We start from the raw sequence: 27,691 nt of genomic DNA, 5'->3' as shown, positions 1-27,691 counted from the left end.
TCAATAGAGAAGGATATTACTACAGTTGCTTGATAAATTATTTTCTATCTTTTTTATTTTTCCTTTATTTCTCCTTCTCTTACAGGCTTTCTTTGTGGTAAAGTGATTTACTAGAGTAGTGTGTTTTGATGCCTCATTTATTATTTTTGCTTTATTCATTATATATCTTTGCTTTATGGTTCCCTTGAGGTTTACAAAAAATGATTTGATTATAATAAGCAATTTTGAAGTGAAAACATGACGAGGTCATCATAAAGGAAGAAAGGAAGCAACAAATGAAAGAGGAAATGTACTAACAAAGAATTCTATACTTGTATTTCATTCTTCTGTATATTTTGAATTTTTGATGTCTCATTTTACAACTTTCTATTACCTACATCCTAACACACTAATGTGCTTATTATTTTAATGTTTGTCTTTTAGTCATCATACTAAAGTTATGAATGGTTTGTGTACCATGTTTACAATATTAGAGCCTTTTGACAAACTTGAATTTGTCTGTGTAGTTATTATTCCTGAGGTGTTCTCTAATATCTCATATTTTCCTATGAGTTTTCAATGTCTCTCTTTTAGTCTGAAGAATTCTCTTTTAGCATTATTTTAGGACAGGTCTGATGGGACATATTCTCACAGTTTTGTTAGTCTGGCTCTTTCTTTTTCTTGCCTTCATTTCTAAGTGATAACTTTGCTGGGTGCCAAAACATCACCAGTTCTTTTCCTTTAGTATCGTAAAAATCCCAGGCTGCTCTCTACAGACCTGAGAGTTCTATGCTGAAAGTTCTGCTCTTGGTTGATAGCTGCCATAAGAATCTTCTCTTTATCATTAGCTTTGAGAGTTTAATTTGATACATCTTAGTGTAGATTTGGTTAAATCTGACTGGTGACCTTTGACCTTGTATCTTATTTTGTTTTGCTTTTTATTTTCATTTTGTATTGCTTTTTAAAAAGTCTTTTCCTAAGTTTCAGAAGTTTTCCAATAGGATCCACTGAAAAATGCCTTATTCCTCTCTGCCATACTCAGGGCCCTACTGGATTTCAATAATTCAAATATATATTCTTTCAACATTGTTCCAAACTCCCTGTAAACTTTCTTCATTCCTCTTCATTGATTTCTCTGTTTTCTTCTTGGTGTGTTTTCAAATACACTGTATTCATTCTCACTAATCTCTCTTCTGTTTAATCTATTCCATTACTGATATCTTCTCTTGCATTTTTAATTTCATCTGTTGTATTTTTCAGCTCAAGAATTTGTTTTGATTTTTTATATTGCTTCCATGTGTTAATTTTATTTTTTAAAGTATTAAATAATTTTCTGTATTTTCTTAAATATTGTTGAGTTTTCTTAAAATAAATTTTAGTTTCTCCACTTGAGAATTTACTCATATAAGTACTCTCTTGTCAGTGTCTGGGACCTTATTTTGACTGTTATTTGAGATCAAAGTTTCCTGAAAGTCTTGATGCTTTTTGATGTGCAACATCATCTTCACATTGAAGAATTAGGTTTTTAATTCTGGTTTTATGAATCTGGAATTTTACACAGAATATTATGCAGATGATGTACTTTGGGTTTGTAGTCATTTCTACTATTTTAATACTAGTTGGTGGGCTAAGTCCAAGCTTGCTGTGAAGTTGTTGTTGGCATATTGTCACTGTTTCAGCAACACAAGGCAATTCAAGCCCAGTTTTCCCCCAAATCTGTAGTCAGCTGTTGGACATGAATTGTGGAGGCACCTACAAATCATACTTTAACCATGCAAACCTCTCCATGTGCCAAGATACTCCAAATGTCTCATCCACAGTCACTGTTCTGCATTCTGGTGACTGTGGAAATCCACCCAGCTCTGGGCAGAATTGCCAGTCCTCTATTCACATCTATGGCTACAAATGCTATAATACTATGTCAAAACTTGAGATACCAGCCTGTTAAGGCCAGATCAGCCCTGGGTTGTACCAAGACCCACATTGCTATGGATTGTCTACTGTGAGGACAGACTCATGTCCTAAGTTGGCTATCATCAGTGACAGGTGATAATGGTTGGAATAGAATTCTAATAAACTAAAGCCATGCATTTCTGTCTGACACCAGATCTATTCTGGACGTGCCATCTCTGAGTACTGGACTGGGGGTGGAGACTATTGATCTGCCCATAGGTCTGACCATGGAAAAGTTTTATGCTTACTACACTGTCAGCTTCAGCAAATAAAGTCTTGCTCCACAGTAGGCTGTCAGATTTGGGGATAGTGTTCTTGAAGGTAATGTCTTGGACACAAGAGCTGACCCTAAGCTGGATGACATCTGAATCTCACAGATACAAGAACATTCATAGTCTCAGGGGCTCTCCAAAGCCCACATTACAACTAGTGGTGCTGGAGACCAAAACATGGGACTATCCCACCAGGACAGCCATCTTTGCTTGCTAGAGCTCTTTGCTTAGTGCCAGGGTAGGTCTAGATATTCATCTCAAGCACTGATCTGTGGATAGTTGTGCTGCCCCAAAGGGAAGAGTTGGTAAAAGACTGTACATTTCCACCAAGGCTGTTGCTAAACTGACAGCTGAGTCTCATCACTCTAGAGATCTGTGAAGTCTGAGAGTGTGTTAATCAATGTCTGTACTGACACTTCATAGTAGTCTAAGTAAAGTGGCAGCATAATCAAAAGAGGGAAGAAATAAAAGACAGAAGAAAGGAAGAAACAAGGGAAAGAAGGAAGAAGAATGCATATTTCTCATGAATACAGCAGTTTTCTAATGGTCATCTATTTACCTTTTACTATTTAAAGTTATCATTAATTAGGCCAGTCTGACAAAATTCCTTAAAAAATCTTGCTACATTTCATCTAAGTACATTTTAATCATCATGTTTTCTTCATTTTCTTAAACTCCAAAGCTGTATCTGAAGCAAATTTATATATATATTTTTAACAATGAATATTTTCTTTAAAAGATCACCAAAATCAACCTTCTACACTGCTGCCCCTGAAGTTGTAGTGGGGACAAAATGACTTTGTTCTATGTGTGAGAAATAATGAGATTTTCACACCATCAAACAAAACCTGCTTGTCCCACGAGAACCCATTTGATTTTGTCTCTCTGTAGAAAAAGACTTTAAACGAAGCTCAGTTGGTGCTTCATAAATCACTCTGAGTATTTCAAAGTGATGTGATTTTTGCACTTTTATTGAAAGTGTTGGAGAAACAAGTCAAGGAAGGCAGGTATTGTAGTCAGATTTTTGCTGTCTTTCAAGGTGTGCTCCAGGGATTCTCCTTTGTCTAATGCTCTCTTCAGTGTTTTTAGCTCAGGCTGCCATAACAAAACACCACAGGCATGAACAATAGACATTTATTTTCTAACTGTTCTGGTGGCTGGAAGTCTGAGATCAGTGTCCCAGCCATCCTGATCAAGTCCAGGTAAGGGCTCTCTTCCTCCATGCAGACGAAAGCCTCCTTTCTGTGTCCTAACACAACATAGAGGAAACACACCAAGAAGGAGACAGAAAAGAGAGAGTGAGACTCCCCCCCTATTCTAAAAAGTCACAGTCCCATCCAATCATGGTTCCACTCGTGTCCTCATTTAAACTTAAATACCTATTAAAGACTTTATTTTCAGATATAATCATGTTGGAGGTAATAGCTTCAACATCTGAGCTTTAGGGGGACACAGTACAATTCAGAGTAGGAAATAAAATGGAACTTATGAAAATATAGGTGAGTGATTTTTAGGGGGAAAAAAATTCAGATAAGTGATCCCAAAAGTGTACATCTAACCACACATTAGGTCTGCTTGCTTCTGTTAAATAAACAAAAATATTGTTGTTACTTTTTATGGTTTAAATCTGGAATGTTCCCCAAAAACTCATGTATTCCAAAGTGTGGTCCCCAAAACAGCATGATCTGGAGGTGGGCTTTTTGACAATGATTGGATTATGAGGGCTCTGACATCAGTGGATTAATCCAGCTGATAACCAAATGGATAATCAAAATCCATTTGATAGCTTAATGGACAACTGGGAGGTGGGACATATTTAAAGCAGTGGATCGCTAGGGGCATGCCACAGAAAGTTTTGACTTTTCCCAACCCCTTCCTCTTTCTCTCTGTTTCCCATCTGCCATGAGCAAGCAGCTTTCCTCTCTCAAGCCCTGCCTCCATGATGTTCTGCCTCACTCAAGCCCATAGCATGGGAACCAGTCAACCATGTACTAAAGTTCTGAAATGGTGAGCCAAAATAAGTGTTTCATTCATTAAGTTGTTTATGTCAGGTATATTGGTCACAGATACAAAAAGCTTAGTAACATACTGCTCTTCTTTTGTGTTCCAAATATAACTTGAGTCTGTGCTGAGATGGAATTTGTTTGGGAACATCCTGTTAGGGATTCTGGACAAGTAAATGAAAGTCTTGTCATCCTCCAATAAAATAAATAACATGAAAGAGGTAAAGAGTCCTGAGTTGTCACCAGTTATTATGGCATTAGGATTCTATCAGGATTAATATATGGACAAAATGTCTTCCCCAAACCATCTGAACCTCCATGAGGAAAATATTTAGATCAGAGGAAATATCGCATAACTTAAATGCTGTGTTAGTCAGTTGTCTATTGCTGTGACAATATACTTGACATAAGCCGCTTAAAAGAAGGAAAAGTTTATTTTGACTCACTTCTAAAGGTGTCAGTTCATGGTTACCTGGTTACCTGGCTCTGTTGCTTCCAGGTCCATGTTGAGGCAGAACATCAAGGTGGAGAACATGTGGTGAAGCATAGTGTCCTACCTCATGGCAGATAGGAGGCAGAGAGAAAGAGAGAGAAAGAGAGGGAAGCTATGTACAAAATATGAAATATACATTTCAAAGGCATGCTCCCAGTAACCTATTTCCTTCATTGAAGCCACACCTCCTAAAGTTTCCGCCACCTCTCAATAATATCACTAGCTGGAAACCAAGCCTTCAGCACATGAAACTTTGGGGAACATTCTGGATTCAAACTACCATAAATTCTACCTGGAATCAAGAATTAGAAATTATATAAAGCCTGAAAAGCAATGCATAGTATTAAGAACTATTTTTGTTCTGATTTGATAAACAGAATATTTGACTTATACAACCATTAGAATTTGATTCATTTTTCATATTATATTCAAATTTTAAAATAAGGAAAATAATAAACACAAGTTTAAATAACGTTGGTGAGAACATCACTTGTTCTGTTAAGCTGGCAGTAGTGATCTTGAGTTCACATCAGTAGGCAAAATAATGGGAGACAGCAAGATTTAACCATTTTATGTTTGCTTTGGTTTAATAAAGGGCACAGATCAGGTAACGACACACCATGTGCAGCAGGAGCATAGCAGCTCCCATGCTCCTGGCATGACTTGCTCATCAATCACTCTACACTTGAACATTAGAGAAGTGATAGAATATGATCCACTTACCTCAAGGAGTCAGTGGTCCTGGCCTAGTTCCAGGTGGAATGCATAGTAAGAGCCTCACAGTAGTCATGTAATCCCTTGAGACTGTTGTGGCTAGCTTCCTTCTCCAAGCCAGCTGCTTCACTTCACTATAGATCTCTTAAGTACTTGAGGAACTCAACAATGAAATGCAAATGCTTGGTCTGGCTAGTTGTGCTTGTTTGGATTCTCATTTACCTTTTGTCTGATAAGTATACTATTAAACCTTCCTTGGGTTAGTGTTGAAGATATTTTAAAATTAATCATAATGATGTGTACATTAACACAAATAATTAATAATAAAAACCACTACTGATAAAAAATTATTTCTTTTTTAATATATTTTTTATTTTTACAGACACATTTTGATTCATTGTATAGAAATAGGGTACAACTTTTCATTTCTATGGTTAAAAGTTTAGTAATATAATTAATTATTTGAGGGTTATAATGTTTCTAAAATAACATTCCATTATATGACAATATTCTTATGCAAATAGCTTTTTCAATTTCACTATTGTTTAGCTATGCTCTGTAACATGCAAAATAGAAGCATCATCCACCATCTAGTGAAAACTCTTCTTAGTTATAGGTAAATTGCCAAAGAAATAATCTTCAAGGGGATAACTTTGTTCAAATAAAATTATTCACTTATGATAAAATATAAAAATTATAAAACATATAGTATTATATATTACTTGTGATCTAAAGATTTAATTTCTTATGGAAGTCATACAAAGACTTAAGCCATGTGAGTTACTTTAAGACACTAAATATAAAGACATGTTCTAAATTGCAGTTTCAAATTAAAAAGTGACGTATGTTTTACTATTCCTATAATTTTATGTACATAATATTTAAATATCAATAAACAGTAATTGAGAAAGATATACCTATTTGCTAACAATGTAATCTGAGAATCATTTCTCAACATTACTTTTAAATAACACTGCTTTTCTACAACTCTTAATTAACTTTGCATCCAGCATTGGGAATATAAATTCATTAACCTTTATTGTGTTTTGTCACAAATGGCAATTATATTCCAATGCGGTATTAGATTATTACCTTTTAGTGTACGAGAAAAGAATTTGTTCAAACTATTTAAGTAGTATTCATGTAGAGGATTTCTAAAATGACCTGACAGTGTTTTATGAACTTGAAAATTCATCCATTATTTCAAACTCATGTATGTTGCTCTCACAAAGCCAGTCAGTTTTTATTAGTTCAAATGATTGCCAGAAGTACCAACCTTTGAGCTCATTGCTTCATTTTTACCCCACAGTAATTCTCTTAATGGCTACTAGAATTGATTGTAATAGCAGGCATCCCTTCTATTAATATTATGCAAGAGTGAAAGCAGTTCTTGGCAGGTTCCTGAATGGAATTCATCTGATTAAATATGCATTTTTTGATTACTGTCTAACCTTCTACAACCTTTACTGTCTGTCTTTTGCCATTAAAGATTAATCTGCCAGTCTATCAGATAAAATAATAATCTGAATGGATCTCCATTACTTTGCCTCATCTATCAAATCACAGAAGACTATTATTTTTACTCTGTGTAGATATATGTGACCGTAAAATTACCATCCACTAGGAAAGAAAACACATTAGAATGCCATGCTATGCTTATAAAATACATGGGTTTTGAAACACATTTTCTAAATATCTAAAATTAGTAGCAATTACAAAAGGAGAATCTCAATGGAAATAAAAAACAGAAAAAGAATAACACTATAGTTTCCATTGATTTTACCACCCATTCAACCATATATATATCCAACTAATAATTTCAAAGTGTTGTTAATTGTCAGAGTACTCATCCTATGCAGATTAGGAATTCATAATAGGTATAGTTCAATTTTTCTTTATTGAAGTGTCATTTCAAAATATAACAATAAAGCACACACACACAGACACACATACACAAACACCTACACAGTTTTATTATCCAGAAGAAAGTTTTATGCTGTGGCACCAAAAATCAGTTTTGATAATATATATCATATCACTCTTAGAGATGTATATTAGTTGAAAGCATATTAAACATCTGCTAAATTATACAGAAAATAAATTTGCTTAATAAATTCTTAGTTCCATGTTTAAAAATGATGTTATACTTCAGAACCCTTCTTGAAATAAAATATAACACTCCACAGAACACCATCATTAAGGCTTGTGTGTGGAGGAGCTGTGTGGTCAAGCTGACTGACTGAGCAGTGCTTTTATCTTATGTAGGTACATACTGGAGAGGGATGCATTGCTTTGGGGTATAACAACATCAACATCAATAGAACTTGGGGACAAATGAGAAATGCAAATTCTCCTTTTCATCATCTTCTTCAGAATGCAATTATGAGTGATAATTATCAAGGAAATGAAATGTTTGAGATTCAGAAACACAATAGGCAAAGATTGAAAATATACCTAAAACACATACAATGCCCTTCTATATCTGCAGGGGTATTGGTTCCAGGACCCTGAGGATATAAAATCTTTAGATGTCCATGTCCCTTATGTGAAATGGCATGGTATTTGCTAATAATCTATATACATCTTCTCATATAACTTAAACAAACTCTAGATTATTTCTAATATCTAGTATAATGTAAATTCTATGTAAGTAGCTATAATGTTGTATTATTTAAGGAATGATGAAAAGAAGAAGTGCATAAATGTTCAGTACATGTGCAGTTTTTAAAATATAGCCATATGTGGCTCTCAACAATAGAGATATATTCTGAAAAACGCATCATTAGCGGATTTTGTTATTGTGTGGTTATAATGGAATGTACTTTCTCACAGTAAAATGGCTCACGTATCACTAGGCCACATAATCTTAGGAGACCACTGTTGTACATGCAGTGCATCATTGACCACAAAGTGGTTGTGTGGCACACTGGACTACATTTCTCATTCCCTGTTGGTTGAAGCCATGGATATAGAGCCTACAAATCCAGAAGGCTAACACTATCTGAGAATAATTTTGTCTTTCCTTATAATTAAATATTTTTAACAGATATAAAAATAGTACATATTAATGGGTTACCAAATAATATTTCAATATGTGTATGCAGGGAACATTCCTCAAGCTTATTTGACAGCAGCTGCTGATGCAATGGTTTAAATAAATCCAATAGTCTGGATGGGGAAACTGAGGAAATGGTAGAGACTCGCCATGCATTGTAGGCCTTTGCAGTTTCTGAGGCTGAGTTACGAGCTGAGGGAAAGACTCACTCAACAGGCATCACAGCAGGCTGTGGTGTGAGTTTGCCCGTGCTGCCTCGCCTCATTCTGTGTGCTGGAACCTTGCCCTTACCCCAGTCCTTTGTCTCAGACTTGTTGCTGGACAGAATCACGTAGGAATACTTGGTTTGTTTATATTAGTACGATGTATAGCTTACCAATAGACAATGGATTTATTCATTGATGAGGTCAGAGCCCTCATGATCCAATCACCTCTGAACATTGCTGTACGGGGGACCAAACCTTCAGCAAATGAGCCTCTGGAGCACATTCCATATCCTAACTGTAACACAGACCAAGAGACTACTATAAGAGGACTCAGAAAAAAGGTGTTCATCTTCAAGCCAAGGAGAAAGTCCACAGAAGAAAGCAAATCTGACAACACCTTGATCTTGGACTTTTATTTTCCAAAAATATAGGGAAATAAATTACTATTGTTTTGCTCACCCAGTCTTTGGTACTTTGTTATGGCAGCCGGGAAAGCTAATAAGATTGTCTACATCACTGGGAATCCCGAAACCCAGAAGAAAGTCACAATGCAATGCTGCATTTACACTTCAACAAAAGCAATCTTGTAGCACCCTCTATCCCAAAATAGAAGCTAATGAATGTTTCTTCCTTGTAATTTTATTGATTACTCCATGGTTCTTTTGTTTTTGAGAGAACGTGGAGTAGTTATTAAAATTAGTGGAGGATTATTTCTCTGATCAACTTGATAGTGAATATTTAGTAAAAGGAAAGAGACAATTCTATAAATTTGGATAAATTAGATAAATATTTCTCAAAGATCTCTCTAGAAATGCAGATTAGTCATAACTTCAGGCATGGAATTTTAACAGCATTTTTGGTTATATAATTATTAAATGTCATAGAAAAGTTTGAAATCAGTGTCATGATTAATTAGTAAAAAAGATCAGCAGATATTAGAAGTTTCAAATAGTTAGATCCAAATATTGTAGTTTGAAAAGTGTTGGCACAATCTAATATTCATTCTTTTCTTATCCTCAGGACAGAAATGGATTTGTGTTTTGCAGGACATTAAATATTCCAACAAAGTTTGTCATCTTTAAGATGTTTGCCTATAATGCTACTTTGTCATTTGATCTGGTCCTTAGTTGCTCTTGCTTTTCAGAAAGACCATCTTATAACCCAAAATATCACTGACTGTCATAATATAATGAATCATGTATTACTACTGCCCAGGTGCTTGCTTGGAAACTCATCTATAACATGTCTTCTCTAATGCCTGAACAAAATACTTTCAATACAGAACACCTCCTTCCTTGGGTTGGTCGTCAAGAAGCAAATTATTTATGAGTCGCAAAGTTTCAAATACACTTGTGACATCAATATTCTTTAATAGCTATGGAAATCATAGCTCATGTTCTAATAAAACTATATGATTTATAGCAATGTTGAAGACTCACACCTTCACTTTCATAATTTATCACTTAAAAATGTTTCTGTGACTTTAACATATAGCACACTCAGACAAAAATAGACCTTAGTAAGGAATTACTCTCACAGATGTGGGGTGTGTGTGTGTGTGTGTGTGTGTGTGTGTTGCCTGTGTATGTGTTTTCTTTGTCCTAGAGTATTTACAAAGTAACTTACCTGATTTTGCATGTTTGTGCCACAGGCACGTGACTACTCAGTTACAATAGAATCTACTTGATAGCCATCTGTCTCTCTTGACAATATTGGGAGGAAATTTTATACTGTTTTAAGAAAAAAACATCATTTAAAAATGTTCAACATTGTTCTGGCATGGGACATTTGCATTTGCATTTTACTCTGTATTCAGGCAATTAATTGTGTATAAATTTCTGCACATAAAAATATTAAGTACATACATATATGTGTATGTGTATGCATTTATTTATGGTTTTCTTAAAAAAAAACCTCTTATAAATAAATTCCCTCTTCATTTACCAGGGAAAGCATCTACAAGAGTACCATGATCTGAATATTTGCATCCCCTAAATTCATAAGTTGAAATCCTAATACCAAGATATGTACTAGGAAGTGGGGCCTTTTAGGAAATGATGAGATAATGAGGATGAAGACCTCCTTTATAAAGGAGGCCTCAGTTGTTCCTCAATTCTTCTTCCAGGTGAGGACACAGTAAAGAAACTCCTCACCAGACACCAAATCTGCTAATCTGCTAGAACTTTTTAATGGTCTTCTCAGCCTCTAGAACTGTGTGAAAAATATTTCTGTTGTTTATAAGCCATGTAGTCTATGATATTCTTATAAAAAATGGACAAAAAGTTTCTTTTGATCAAGCCAAAGATGTGCTGATTTGTGAGTGTGAGTTCCTACTATACTTGTCCTTTTTCTAACATGTTAAGCCTCTGCTTTTGAATTTTCTTTTAAAATCTTTCTCCATTGATATTTACCAAAGATTTTCTTTTCTAACATACCTGCAAAAGGCCCAGCATTATTTATTTATTTATTTATTTATTTATTTATTTTATCAGGGAAATGTTCTTTTATTCTTTAATTTATGTTCTTGTATCTTTATAATCACCTTAAGTTGCTGATATATACATTTTTAAATTTTGCTTTGAAAAAAAGTTTTCTGACTGGGCTGCATGTTAGGAACACAGTTCACAACTTAAAGAATGTTAGCAACTCTTTGCTTTGCAGCTGCATGGACATTTTCCAGAGAAAATTCTGAGATTTTTAACTTTTTCTAGTTTATACATTGTCTGGGAGCCAGTTACTCTGTGGAAGACACATTCTGTATTCGTTTTTGTTAGATTGTCCTAGGTAAATATGTAATTTATGTCACTTATGTTGTTTTAATGATGATGAACATTGTTTAAATTCATTTATTTTGTTTAAACAGTTACATATCTATACTACTTCATTTCTCAATGATTGAATTATAGAGTGCAAAAGAAAATAATGTGCATTTTAATATTTCAAAAATCTTTTCTGGAATTAAAAGTTTTCATGTTACAGAAGCAAGTTGCCTTTAAATGTTCATACTCTACGATCCAGTAGCTCCATTTCTAAGGATTTTCAAAGAAAATAACAAGAGATAGTTGGAGGGTTTGACAGATGTTCTCTTAACTGAGATAAGCAAATATACAAATCTATGACATATATTCATAAATATTTATTTGTCATTTGTGTGTAGTAGACGTAGGTATAAAATATAAGGATGATTCAATAACATATGATTATGCATAGTCAAAGAATTAAGAGTAGATTCAATAAGTAATAATCTTTCCCTCTTTCTCTTCAACCTGAAATAAACATTGTACTATTATGGAGTATTTTTTTTACCTTTTTTTTTCTGTCTCTAGAACATTGTGACCCTATATAATGGGAGCATATGGATTGATAGTTAGAGACAAATTCCTTGAATCTTTCATAGTGTAATGGACTTGATCTTTAAGAAAATAACCACATTGACAAACTAAGCCCTTTATCTCAGGATAATTGTATTCTGTGAGATTTTAACTATGCCACACTCACAGACCAACCTAATCCCATTAGAGAGACCATCAGAAGATACATTTTAAAATGATGGAAGAGGGGTATGTCAGAGGTTCATCAATAATTATAGTGGTGATATGTCATTTCTTCACCTCATAGACCATAGAAAATCAGAGACAAGGGAAATTTATTTATCAAGAATGACGTATTTTGTGAGTTAACACAAGTTTGTTCAAATTACTGTCTACTATTTCCTTTCATTACTAATTACATAGGTAATTATTTTCTAATATTTTAGACGAATGAGTGGTATGATAAATTATTTTTAAAATTGTGAATCAAGTCAAATAGAAGTCAATTGGAAGAAAACAAAATTTTCTCAACGATAATGTCCACTTACTAGGTGATCTCTGTCCCTGATTTGAATCTTCTTGGAGCATCCATTTTTTTTCTGGAACTCTGTATTTACACTGAGTCTTCTTAGAATATAAAACCATCTTCATTACTCATATTGTCACAAATCAGTATTCATTTTTAATAAATGTGTGTTCTTAAGAACCTCTATGTCTGTGATAGTATGTCTTAATCCACTTGGGTTACTATAAAAGAATTCCACAGATTGGATGGCTTATAAACAACAGAAATTTATTCCTCCCACTTGTGGATAATGGGAAGTCCAAGATCAAGGCAGCATCAACAGATTCAGTGTCTGTGAAAGGCCTATTTCCTGGTTCACAGATGACCATTGTCTTCCTGTATGTGATATGGTGGAAGGACTGGGGAATCTCACTGGACTCTGTACAAGGACACTCACCCTAACCATGAAGACTCTACCCACGACCTCATACCCCCAAATATCAGAACATTACAGATTAGGTTCAACATATAAATTTCAAGGGGATGTAGCATTCAGTAAACACAGTATGAGTGAATCAGGACCATTTTGAGAGTTTCTTTCTTCTTTTTTTTTTTCTTTTTGTGACTTGCAGAGTCTTTGGTATTTATTAAAATGTCAGAAACTAAACACTTCAGACTTGAAAAATATTGACTCTAAAATACAAAATGAAATGAAAAATGAAATGAATAATCACTACTAATAAATAAATAGTTACTAAAACATCAAATTCATTAATTTTTACATTTTTTATAAAGTTTAAATAAATCTCAGGAAATGTAGTTTCTAACCTGGCAAGAATCAGTGTTTTAACCAATAATTACAGATAAATCATTGCCAACTTTAAATAAGTTAATTGTCAGCAAAATTTACTTCAAAATTTTAAAAATTATTGTCAAAAAATTATGTGTGAAATATTGTATTAATGAATACTGCATTTTGGGTTCTCCAAAACAGATGCCCTGGGCTTATAGAAGACACTAAATTGATCCTGAAATCTCTCCAATTCTCACATTTGATCCTCTCTGAGTAATGAATTTTAAGAATCCAAGTTGTGAATATATGGCATATTTGCTTTATCACTGATCTATTACACTGGTTATTGATATAGAAAAGATGCTAGTTGAACACAACAGAAGTTGTTCTGAATTAGAAGTATTAGATTTGCTACCACATACCTGTGATTTGGACAAAGTACATAAATCCTCTAAGCTTGATATGTGATAATAATAGAAGTGAGTACCTCAATTTTTGATTTAAAGAACATAATCAATAAGTGTTCATTGTCCTGTTTTTGGTCTCATCCACATAAGTTGCTGTGGGGGTCTCTCAGTCACATCCCACATGGATGAGAAAAGGGTTAATTGCCAGAGGACGATGTTGACTGTTTTTCAATCTATTACCCCAAAACTTATCTACTCAGTAAATACACAAGAGCCAATACTCTTTTCAAATGAGAGGGGGCGTGACGGGTCTGGCCATACCAGCTCTGGCCTCTAAAACAACATGGAGTCGTCCAACTCTCTTTTATTTATAACACACAGGTAAAGGGGGCGAGAGCAGGAGGAGCTGCTTCTGTGATGGACAGGATAGAGTGGAGTTAGGGGAGCCATTCTCTTAGGGGAACTAAACGGAACCGTCTGATTCTGCTGGATAAGGATGGCTCCCCACAAGTTATGTTTGGAGTACAGATGATTCTACCACTAATCAATTCAAAGGATTAGAAAGAGTTATAAGGACAGCCACGCCAGAACTGCTCTCCTCGTTCCCACGAATGCTCTCCTAGGTCACAGAGCTAATCATTTTCAGATGGTGCAGGTTTTTCTTACCTGACTAGCTCATTTTTTTTTTTCCTTGAAAAGACTTGCTTTTATTTTGGTACTAACTTCTAGAGTAATACGATTAGGTGACGTTTTACATCAGAGACTCTATGCAACGGATGAACTCCACTGACATTGAGACTGAGTTGAGAGTAATCTATGCATAGACTCAGAAGTTGGGAATAATACCTTAGTGTCATCAAATGGGAATATTAGAGCATGGGTTGTGACTGTGTCTTCACCAAAATGTGATTGTTACTACTATTCAAGTGACTAAATTCTTATGACTACCAACTTCAAATATTCCTTTAGATTTTCTGGTTTGATGAATGGAAATATATTTCATTTTCCTCTCTCTTTCCAGGATTGTTATACGACTGTTCTTGATTTCCACTGATTACATCTGTAATTTGAACAGTGAAAATTTATAAGCAAAACAAACAAAAAATGCTTTGTATAAAACTGAAAACCCCTACTCACGTTTCCAGTACCTCAAACCTCCTTGTCTTTTGTAAAGTGAAGTCATGTGCATAACCTCTTCTCACTATTCATGTTTTCACTTTCACTTTTCTATCTCTTGCAGCCAGAGTTGGACACTTATTGACAAAATTGATAACACTTATATTATGTTACATAACCATCAAGTCTTGATATTATATTCCATAACCATCAAGTCTTATTGGAATTCTTCATATGGAGGATCAAGTTGCATGTCCACACCTTTTACAATTTCATGATGATGGAAATATTTTTCACAGAAAAGTAAGATTTACACTAAGTACCTCATGTGAATGCACTTTTTTGTCTCCCTAAATGGAGTGTTAACTACTTTCCATTTTAAATGCATTCTACCATTTCATATTCCCACTGCCTTTATGAGTACAAATTTTTACAAACTGGCCATCAGACACTATTGTGCCAAATCACTCTCCCTGTTGCCTACCAGATTTGTCCCTGAGCTACCTATCAGCTTACCATGTCTTTATACACTACACAGCTAGTTTGAGTTCTTTACCTCTCAGTACTTCTTAAGTGGGTCACTGTTTAATGAATTTCAAGTCTTTATTTTTCTTAATTTTCTCTATCATTTTGTTATAGTCCATTATCATGGTGATCTAGAATGTAAAAATCTCTGATTTCTTGCATATCTGGAAATGCCTTTATTCTGGCCTATTTGATTGATAATTGAGTAGATTTGAAATGCAAGATTAAAAATAGTTCCCTTAGAATTTTGAAGGCTTGCTTTGTTATCATCTCTAATCCCTCATAGCTAATGACTACTAGGATACAGAACTGATTGTCTTTTATAGATGTTCTTTGGCTTGTTAAATGTTTAGTTTCTTTTTCCTGAAAATTTTGTGATCTTCTCTAATTCATGTTGTAAATTTTAAAAGATGTTCTCTGTGTGTGTGTATGTGTGTGTGTGTGTGTGTGTGTTTGTGAGTGTATGTGTGTGTGTGTGTGTGTTTTCAGTCAGGTGTGGTAGAACATGTCTCTAATTCTAGCAACTCAGGAGGCTGATGCAGAAAAATCACAAGTACAAGCCCAGCCTGGACATCTTAGTGAGACCCTGTCTCAAAACAGAATAATAAACAGGGCTGGAGATGTAGCTCAGTAGAAGGCTGCCCCTGTGTTGTTCAATCCTCAGTACCACAAAAACAAAACAAACAAGCAAAAATTTCCATGTCAGATGTTAGACTTCTTAAGTAATCCTCCATTGCTCCTTTCTTTTCTTTTATAAATTTTCTGTTTGCCCTTCCTTGTTTTTATTCTGTTTTTTAGAGTTTTTTTTTAAATTTTTGCTTTATCCCTACTCCTCTACTCTACAAAAATGTATGTACATAAAAATAAAGTTATATAATTTAAAAAAAATTATGAGGTCTTTTTGTACTCATCTTTTGCTTTAAATGACATCATGCTTTTGTTAATAATTGGCTACAACTGTACAACCCTGGGTCGAAACACAACTTTTAACTATTCAATTTTAATTTAAAATCATATTTATTATTATGTTAGCATGATTTGTTATTTCTGTTATTCATTCCTAACTACAAATTTAATTAGATTAATGAGTACCAAGCACTGTTTTAGTTCACTACTGGCTATAAAATGGAAAGCAGTCATTTAAACTTCTGTGTCCTAGCTTCCACAGCTATTAAAAATAAAGATAAGAATCCTCTCCCTAACCTTCCAGGCTTTTTATTAAAATCAAATTTGAAACCTCATTAAAAAGTATTTCATGCTATATAAATGCAAGATATTATTTCTAGAAGAATAAATTTGGGTGAGAGACCTTTTGGAAATAGGAAGAAAATAATATCAATTGGTTTCTTCTGGAAAAGAACTCTAGGAACTCACTGCTGCTGTCAGAAACCTGTAGGGGACCTCTGACTGGTTCCAGTGGGATGGGGGCTTATCAGCTACTGGGGACTGTGTGATGGCATGGACAGAAGTTCACTGCTCCCTGAGATCTCTGCTCTGTTTGTAATTAGTTTCAAACACTGGACCTGAAGACTTGTGATTTCTTCAAATTCAGAGAGATATAATTACAACCTATAAGTTTTATATGGTCTTTTAAAAATGTGTTTTGCTAACATCAAACCTCCCTGTAGTGGTGGTGATCAGCTCCTATCCTCATAATCATCACTTATGAAACGAAGTTTATAAGCTTTCAAGGAGGCAATTCTTGACTTTTTTTTTTTGTTCTAAATTGGCACTTGCTGCTTTGTTCATTTCCTCTGAGATTTCTTAGGTGATTTTTTGTTGGGGTTAAGACTTTGGATGCTGTAGTCCAATTTATGGATTCAAAACTTGGCTTTGCCACTTATCTGTCAGACCTCAAATTATTCATTCAGTTCTCTGTACCTCAGTTTCCTAATACTTTAAAGTAGAAACAATATAATTTTATAATGATTAAATGAATTAACACATGTAAATATCACAGTAAGTATACACTGTTATCAGTGTTTTCATTTTATTTATCATTATTTCATTAATTATAATTATTAAAATTATTAATTTCAAAAATATTCCAACTTTATTAGACTATTTAGTCTATATATATTGAGAATAAAAGTCTGGTACTATAGTCAATACTGGTTTAGGATCTCTAATTTGGTAAATTATTTAAAATGCTGTTATATTTATTATCAATTAATTTCAAAACTCATGAGATTTCAGAATTATTCCATTATACTTACACAGTAAGTACTATCACTACACTCAGATTTTTAGAATATAGTGAAATACTTTGTACTAATCTATCGAATAAAATATTTTGCAACCTTTAGCAGATATCTTGTTGGGTCAAACTTTGCTGTTTGCTGGGTGTGACTGAGTAAATGATATTGAACAATTTAAATGAATATGCTTGAATACATATAGTACACTTTCAGAATGAAATTTAAAGAAAAGAGATGTTGGGTGGTGGTTTATGTGCATTTCTAATTATTTTTTTAAAAAGTTTTCAGGTTCTGTTTATTTTTAATGTCCATACAGTCACATAGCACACAACTCAGAGGGAAAAGAGATGAGTGACCAAAGTAGAACTCCCTTATACAGTTTTCTCCCTCTAACCCAGACCCCTTAAGAGGAGCTAGTTTTACCAGTTTCATTTATTCTTCCAGAGATATGTGTTACATATTAAAAAGTGTATAGAGATGTAAATTCCCCCATTTGAGTAGGATTTTTGTTTCCTAAGATCTTCTTGAGCAGAAGACCCTTGCCAAAAAGGCTGGGGTATAGATATTCATATTAGGAGCATAACTTTTATGACCTCATCACTGTCAATCATTGATACAATTCATATTTTCTTTGCTTTCACCATAGTGTTTTCTCTGTATGAAAAGAGTTATGCATTTTTGTACATTGCTTTCTCCCAGGCCAGGAAATTTCAGACCTGGCGTCTGCCTCTGCCCTTGGCACACATTTGGTCTGGAACTCCCCTTCCCATCTTCCTACAAATGGTTTTCCTCCCTCAGTTCTCCCTTTTATCTACTTGTCTCAGTCACCCACTTTATGACTTTGTCTTGGTGTAGCATATCTTCCAGTAACTTTCTGGAAAAAGATGAAATGTGTGGTTCATTTTTCAGCTTTGGTTTTCAGATCTCTTTAGTTTGCTTGATTTTTCTTGCTTAAAAATAGGAAATAATCCTTCCATGATCATGCTGCTTGCATGATTGTGGCATTCTGATTCCTCATGCTTGATATATGAAAAAAAAAATTGTTAACATCCCCCATGAAAATATCTTATTTTTGGACTCCAATATTCTGAAATTCCTTGTTTGCCAATTGCTGCACAGGGTCTTTTAAATGTGGGGTCTTGGGGCTGGGGAGATAGCTCAGTTGGTAGAGTGCTTGGCTTGCAAGCACAAGGCCCTGGGTTCGATCCTCAGCACCGCAAAAAAAAAAAAAAAAAAAAAAAAAATGGGGTCTTGTTGCCTTCAAGTGCTAAGAAATTGTCTTGATTGTATTAGAAACCATTACATTGTGTTATATGTATGCCATATATCATATTAGAAGGCAATTTATTAAATATAATGTAACACACTGTAACATTATTGCATGAATTATTTTCAACAAAATGAGCAAGAACTGTTTTTGTTTAGAATACTTAGCAGTTGAAGAAATCATTTACTTATTGCAACATGCACTAAATATAGGTCTGCAATATACAATGTCCTCTAAGTGAGGTAAATAAATGATCTTAAATATATTTCAAAGCATTTTACTACCAAATTCTTGAATTTTTCTACCTCACTTTAGCATTAGTCACATACACACTAGGTCTTGGTGTGGCTTATCATGTCCTATTTTAAATAATTATTGGTAAATAATAATTCTTAAAATAGAAAATGTTTTCTTTAGTTCCAAATGTCAATATTTGCTAATACTTCACTTTTTACAACAAAAATATGGTGCTATTTTCTCAAATATTTTATAGTCTTTTTCTAATGACAACTAACATGCTCTTATTTTATTCTTTTTAAATATGTTAAACTAAATAGAAACAGTATTAGTTAATGAATTTTAACATATATTGAGTATCCTAACAAGGAATTCTAAATCATAACATATTATTACAGGAATGGTCAATTATAAATGTATAATATTCATTTTGGATTTTGAAACCTTCATTTTCTCAGATGCCATACCACCTTCCCATAACCTATTGATCACATAAATATTAAGGCTCAATTTTTTGTAATGTTCACAATAAGAATTCTCAAACCAAGTATCCTATGAGGAGGAACCATCAATATGTACAACAATAATGCACCAATAAAAATGTGTAAGAAACAAAAATATTCTTTTATCAAATAAGATGTTTCTGCTAAATTACATCTTATGCTTGAAACATGTATTGAGGTTTAGTACTGAAAATAACTGAATCACAATTGGTCCTTGTGTTAATTCTTTTTTTCTTTTACTGACGGTTACCTTCCACTGGCTATTGGAATAATTGGAGAAATAACATTGACATTCTGCTGAGCTCTTTTTGAAGATTTGTAATGTTTCCCTTTGTTTTTAGCCTGCAGTGATCTGGAATTCAGGGAAGTGGCGAACAGATTGCGGGATTGGTTCAAGGCCCTTCACGAAAGTGGAAGTCAAAACAAGAAGACAAAAACATTACTGAGGCCTGAGAGAAGCAGTAAGATTTCTATATTTGATCAGTGCCTTTCTTTGAGATGAGGATTTATATCTAATGAATCCCTTAGACCAAATCAGACATTTCAATATCTCTCCTTCACTAAATGTTGAACAAAACTCAGAACATTGCTGTCACTCCCAAGTTTTTCTTTAGTATTTTGTAAGAAAAGAAAGCATTTGGACCAACTCTGATTGATGGAAAAAGAGAATGTCTCTTCAGAAAGCGTTTAGGTTCCAGTTAAAAATTAAGAATAGAAGCGTTTTTCCGTATTTTGTCAAAGTGATAGAAAGTATAACAGCATGGGAAATAGAAGTAAGAATTTTGGAGTAGACATTGAAAAAACACAGTTGAAATCCCCCAAATATTCTTTTCAAGAGTGCTTTGCTGGTATCTTAATTTGTCTCGGTGCAAAATGGATTAGTAGAAAAGACTGAATATTTGCAAATCAAATAAGCAAAACACTGAAGCAAAATGAGAGTATATGACTCTGACTGGAATCTTATCATCTGTATAATTCCTCCAAATCCTCAGAAATAAAAATGGCAAGTTGAATTAGGATACTTGTTATGAATAATTTTATGAACTTTTCATTTAAGAATTATTTTCAGTTCTATAAATACTTGTTTTACATAATGTATATGAAAAGGGTATTGAAACATGGACTGAATCTTTCAAATCAAAATAATTTCTCTAAAAGGCAAGAAAGAGGGATAGGGCATCAATTATGAGCTACATTTCTTAACTGACAAAGGAGTGTCAAGGATGTGAACTTCATTGTTTATGGTGAGAGACAATTGTACACTCTCACTCGAAACCCTCAAAATGGAGATTAGAAAACTCATACAGTAAAACAGCACAATCATTTATAAACTCTATTCTCTAAACTGCCTTGTTTGTTTGCTTTCTTCCCATTTAGGGATTTTTCTTTCTTTTTTTCTTTTCTTCATTCACTGTACACAAATGGGGTACAACTTTTAGTTTCTCTGATTGTACACAATATAGAGTCACATGGTTTGTGTAACCATACATGTATATAGGGTAATGATGTTTGTCTCATTCCATTATCTTTCCTACCCCCTGACCCCCCACCCCTCATTTCCCTCTACACAATCCAACGTTCTTCCATTCTTCCCTTACCCCTCTCCCCCATTATGTATCACCATTCACTTATCAGAGAAAACATTAGGCTTTTGTTTTTGGGGGATTGGATTACTTCACTTAGCATGATACTCTCCAATTCCAGCCATTTACCTGCAAATGCCATAATTTTATTCATCTTCATGACTGAGTAATATTCCATTATGTATTTATACCACAGTTTCTTTATCCCCATTTAGAGATTTTCTATAATCCTAAACTTTTGTAATTATGGATCTTATTTGTATTCTATAATAATTTAGTATAGCAGTACAATTAAGCTATTACATTTAGATATAATAAGGGTCTTCAAATGTGTGATGAATATGTATACATTTCCTCTTGTGAATTTCCGAAAGAAGTTATAGTACTATTGTACTATCCTGTTCTTGTAGGACAGTTTCTCAGCTCTGTCTTGAATTTATTGACTGAAATTTTTGGCAGCTATAAATATTTTAATGCATTTCAGCCTGCATTTATTTCATAGAAATAATAACTAAGAATACTCAGTTATATTTAATCTGAAAAAAATATATGAAGTATGGGGAGATTTCTTCCAGAAACTTATATGCTGATTTAAAAATAATAATGAAATTCATACCTGTGTCCCCAAGAGTCATACTTGAATATGGCATGGTATCAAATTTCTCCTTTGAGCTTGAGTTTGGACTAATTTACTTCCTATATTTGGAGATAGATCAAAGGATAATTTGTAGACCACTTAGCAAAGTGCCTGTTAATTGTATGCATTCCTAAATATTATTTTCTTTTCTAGCTTTTTCTTCCAAAAATGTCATAAGACTCTCTTAAGATGGTGGATTCATTACAAGAAACTCCTCTGGAGTTGATAATCTTTGGAGAGTAAAGGGAAAAATGGGTCACAGAATTATTTATACTACTTAAAGCTAACTAGGAGGCTGACTAAGAGTGAATTTCCACAGGAGTTAGTTATTAGAATCAGCATGACAAGTCCATAGACAAGAGAGGACTGGATCTCTCACCTCCTCATCTGGACACCCTTGGGTGAATCCTTCACTGAATCCTCCATATTTAATTTGAGAATTAACCCATCTACATCACATTACTTCTCTCCTTTTCATATTTATTTTTAATTCAAAGCACTTATCACTATTGAGCATAATGGTAATTTGTTATTTTTATTTTCTATTTTCTCTCCCCCACTCTCTACTAGATTACTGTAAACTCAATGAAGTCAAAGATCTTTATTCATCATTGTATTGAAAGAGCCCAGAATAGAGTTTAACACATAATATTTACTAAATAGAAATTAATAGTAAATTTTATTAACTAAATAAATATAATAAATGACATTTATTTGATAAATAAAAATTAATGAATGAATGAAGCAAAGAAGGTACCAATATACTATATCCTGTGGCTATAATTAAATCAGTCAGTGAGTACCCTGGGAATGATTATGCACCATTTCCATTATTTTCTCTCTGAAAATTTATGCTGCAATCTGTATGCTCTTATTTCCCTGAGTGGAAGTAATACATCAAAGTGCAAATGCATTTTGAACTACAATTGATAATATGTGTTGCCAGCTTAAGGCATTTCAAATTTTTGCCAGCAAGGTATGGAGTTAATCTTTACCTGCATCCCACTAGAAAAAGTATCATTATTCTTTTTAACTTTTGTATTCTTGTGAATATGTTATTATACTTTCTTTTAAATTTAATTTGAACATAGAATATTAGGTGAAAAGATTTTGTACAGTAAATAAAGCAAAACAAAACACATCTGAAATGTATATTCTTACGTGTTTTAATTCTGAAAAAGGTATATTGACAGTTTCCATTATAGTTACATATGAACAGGTCCCTCTATCATTTTCAGTAGATTTTGTTTCACATGTTAGCTACTCTATTTTGTAGTATACCTAGATTTATTTCTCTCCTATTAATGAATGGGCTTATCATTCTATTTTGTTATATCGTATCCTACTTTCTGCTTTCCAGCACATTTTACCCTGGTTAATAGTAGTATTACCATTCTTCCCTTCCAGTTTAATCATATTCCGCTGATGTCCTTGCTGTCATTTGTTGCCAATCTTTATCACTTATACTTGTATCTCTTGTATAAACTCCTAGAATTGGGTTTTGATTTTATTTTTTGATATGACAACGAAGAGAATTTGCACATTATGTTTTAATAATTAAGGATATGATGAAGTCAACATAAAATGCAAGGAAATATGCCAATACAAAATATTTGTCTTTCAGTCACATAGAACAGAAAGCAAAATCAACCTTACTTTGTGATCTCATTCAGAGCAGACCAAGATTCCAAGAAAATTGTGTCATTTCAACAGAAAAAAATAAAATTTTAGTTCTGCATCAGGATAAGATTTAAAATTATTTTTTGAATCTTACAAAGAAGCCATTTAGATATTAACTATAAGTGACTGTCACATCAATGTTCATTGCTGCTCAATTAACCATAACCAGATTGTGGAACCAACCTAGATGTCCTTCAGTTGATGAATGGATAAAGAAACTGTGGCATATATATACAATGGAATATTATACCGCCATGAAGAATGATAAAATTATGGCATTTGCAGGCAAATGGATGAAATTGGAGAATATCATGCTAAGTGAAATAAGCCTATCTCAAAAAACTAAAGGACGAATGATCTCGCTGATAAGCGGATGAGGACATATAATGGGGGGTGGGAGGGGTTTCGCGTTAGGGTTAGGGTTAGGTTTAGGGTTAGGGATAAGGAGGGTGATAAGAATGGAGGAAGGAAGGACTGTATAGGGGGAAAAGAGGGGTGGGAGGGGTGGGGGGGAAGGGAAAAAAATAATAACAGAATGAATCAAACAACATTACCCTATGTAAATTTATGATTACACAAATGGTATGCCTTGACTCCATGTACAAATAGAGAAACAACATGTATCCCATTTGTTTACAATAAAAAAAAAAAAAAACTGACTGTCTAGAACAGCACGACCAAACTCTCTGGTCTGGCAAGGGGCAAAGGGGATTGGAAAATAGAGATTCATGAACACAGATTTTGAAGATTAAGCTGGGATCAGGTGGAGCCTACTCTCTGATGGAGATGCAGATCTGAAGAGTTATGCCAGCAATCTTTATTTATGTATGTCTCATTATCAGGTTAAAGATTATGCATTACTCTTTGTATTCAGGAAAGTTATAGAAACTAGGACATCTATGTAGCTTTTCCACAGTTGCAATACACAGTTGCAAAGTGCAATGTTAGGAGCTTTGTGTAACTTTCAAGAAAGTCCATTGTTTAAAGTTACTGTAAAGCTGGCAGGAACCAGAAAAGCAGAGCTGGTGAAACATTGTGGTTGTCTAGCATGAGAATTCCTTCCTTCCTCTGGAGCTGTGTGCCTGAGATCAAGGTCAGAGCTGATTGGACTCCTGCAGGGCATTGCCACGGTAGCTACGCATCCTGTGCCCTTGCACAGAAACATGCCCAGACACCAGGTATACCACAGCCATGAGGTCATCAGAGACCCCCACTCTCAGTCACTGCTCTTCCATCCTGTGACTGTTCTCCACAACTGACCAAGACAAATAATGTTTTTGCTGAATCTCATAATATTTAAATTTACTTAGGTGTTATCTCACACATTTTAGTAGACTTAGATATTTTATTTTAGGACAAAATTATATTTTTAAGAAAATATTTTTCACATTAAGTTGTTTTGCTAGAGAGCCATATATGTGTATATAATTGTTAATTACAGTAACTACTTTGTAGAGAAAACTATGAGGTGGATGATTATAAACTGTTATGCATCAGCATTTTGCAATAGATTAGCCAAGTTTATACATTCATACTCTTTTATAGCCATATGCTCCTTTATAATATATCTTTTTAACATGGCAAAAATGAACGTGCTTATTAACAAACTCAAGTATATAAACTTTTCAGATAAGCCATAAAAATAAGAGGCAAAATAGTATATGAATTTAAAAGCATGCTTTAGTGTTTTACATTTTTATGAAATGATCTAGCTATTATATTAGACATCAGTGAAGGAATACCCAGTGACTAAGTTAATCTGAATTAGGTAAAGATTTTAAAGTACCAAAAGATCTTAGAAATTATTTGTAGATCTTACAAATTTAATTTTAGTTTATTAAAAACATGAGCAAGTCACAGAAACATAAATACTGCTTGATCCCACTTTATGTGAAATCTAAAATATTTGATCTCATGGTCCTAGAGAGTAGATAGGTGGTTTTGAGGAACTAGGGAAAAAGGGAGATGCGGGTCAAAGGATAAAAATGTTCAGTTATGCAGAATAAGTAAGTTCTGGATTTAATAATATATAGTTAATAATACTACATTGTATACATGATATTTGCTGAGAGAGATCTTAAATATTCTCACCACACAAGTGTGCATCAATTAGGAGAGGTGATGGACATGTTAATTAGCTTTATTGTGGTAATCATTTCACAATGTGTGGTATGTATTTCTAAAAAAAATCACATTGTGCATCTTAAATATATACAATTTAAGTTTGTAAACTATATCTCAATAAAACTGGAAAATATAAAATGTAAAAAATCTATTACTCTTGAAATAAAATTCATCTGAATTATTTAATTAGGTGAGAGGCAAATTTATATTTTTTCAAATTGTAAATATCAAATGTAACTCTTGTTAATAGGATCAGTACACTTATATTAATCTAGGAAAAATATACCCCAATATAATAACAGCATATGTTGCATTATACAAAAAGCTAATAACACTAAAATCATTGTTTCCTTGAACAGTATTAAAACAGTTCATTATAATTTAAATGTCAGAGTTCATTTAAGTAATACATTTGATTGTTAAAGCATTGCAGTTATTCATCATAAAAAAGGACTTTTGAACTGGGTACAGTGGCACAGGCATGAAATCCTAGCAACTCAGGAGTCTGAGGCAGGAGGTTCACAAGAGTGAGGCCAGAATGAGCAACTTAGCAAGGCTCTAAGCAATTTACCAAGACCCTGTTTCAAAATAAAAACTAGAAAGGTCTTGAGATGTGGCTCAGTGGTGAAGTATCCTTGGGCTCAATCCATAGCACTGAAAAAATTTTTCAAAGTATTAATTTTTTTAATTTCTGCAAATAAAAATTTATATAAGCATTTATTTATCTCTGAATTCTGAGTCAGTAGGAATACAACTTACCAACTTTTCTTAAGAGATTTTTATGATCTAATTTGCTAATACCATCTGGAATTCCAAAATAATAGCACATTTATGCACAAATGTACACTCCTGTGAAATCTCCGTACCAATCTGAACTTACTTGTCTGTAGACTGTACCTCCCATCTAACTGAACAAAGAATTATAGGTTGAAGTTGACCTTGATGATGGAACTCACTGCATTTGGGGGAGTCAGAATATCTTCCCTATACTGATAAACCTACTTCGGATTTAATAGAGAAATGTGACAGTATATCTGAAGAACAGATTAGAGGAAAAAATTATGTTTTTTTTCATTAAATTCTATTGAATTTTTTTAGATTTCTAAAAAACCATTTTTGTTATTGATACTCTGTGAGTAGAATGATATCATTTTAAATAGTAATTAAAATAAGAAGCTGAAGATAGTCATCTCATAATACCAATCTCTAACTTATTGGACATCATGTAAAAAGCATTTGAGGTTTTTATCTGTAAGTATCAGAACTATAAAAGTAGGAGCAAATATGCAAAAAAAGAAGTCGAAGTATTTGTTTATTTTGGTTGTGCAATGAAGTATGCATAACAGTCAATACTCATTGTTTACCAGGTACAATATTCCCTTTGAGATAGATGGTTGTCATTTGATGAATTTGTCCCTCCAATGATATTTAAGTTGTTAATGTAATTTTCATTAAAATAATTAGCTTTTTTGCTATACTATCTGAAACTATTACAGACCTTGCTTTCTATGAATTAGAATAAATGGAAACTAGTTTTTCTATAGTTTCTTAGAAAATATTGATCAAAACTTATACCTGATTACCTAATTTTATAAGTTAGCAAACAGTAAGAAATTAATGAATGACTGAAAGGAAATATGAGCTGGTACCAAACACTTTGCCACATAGGAGAGAAATGGAAAAGGGATGAACTTGGCACACGTCTCCTTTTCAATACTTTTTATCCTTAAATAACCTAAAATAACCAGCCTTTACCTCACTTCAAAGTCTTTCACATGTGCTATTTTCCAGTGCAACACATGGAGCAACAAAGACCCAAAGGTACATTCGAGAAAAGCTGGCTGCAAACATTGGCCAAAAGAAGAGCCAGTTTCTCATCAATTGCTGTTGAGCAGGAAAGCACATGCTAGGGTGAAACTTATGAATCAGCAAATTTGGAACTACAAAAAAAACTAATTCAACCCAAGAGACAACCCAATACAAGTTACCTGAAAATTCACAATTATATTTGTAAGTTAGTCTGTGATATGTTAATAATGTAAATTATTTTCTTCCCGTCAGTAGCACATAGTTTTTATCTGTTTACTGCCCAGTTATAATGATTTAAAATACAAATTAAACCTTAACATC

General features: G+C 33.5%; 1 protein-coding gene across 1 annotated transcript in view; it reads left to right on the top strand.

The window, feature by feature from the left end:
• The window catches only part of Spock3 (SPARC (osteonectin), cwcv and kazal like domains proteoglycan 3), a 439,938-nt gene that overhangs the window by 397,191 nt on the left and 15,056 nt on the right, over window positions 1-27,691 (top strand). The window contains 1 exon segment of the mRNA XM_047551520.1: window positions 19,879-19,998. Coding sequence (XP_047407476.1) covers window positions 19,879-19,998 — 120 coding nt within the window.

This window comes from Sciurus carolinensis, chromosome 4 (genome assembly GCF_902686445.1).
Source record: "Sciurus carolinensis chromosome 4, mSciCar1.2, whole genome shotgun sequence".
Classification (NCBI taxonomy): Eukaryota; Metazoa; Chordata; class Mammalia; order Rodentia; family Sciuridae; genus Sciurus; species Sciurus carolinensis.
The sequence above is the reverse complement of the archived record's forward strand: the minus strand, read 5'-3'. Positions and strand labels throughout refer to the sequence as shown.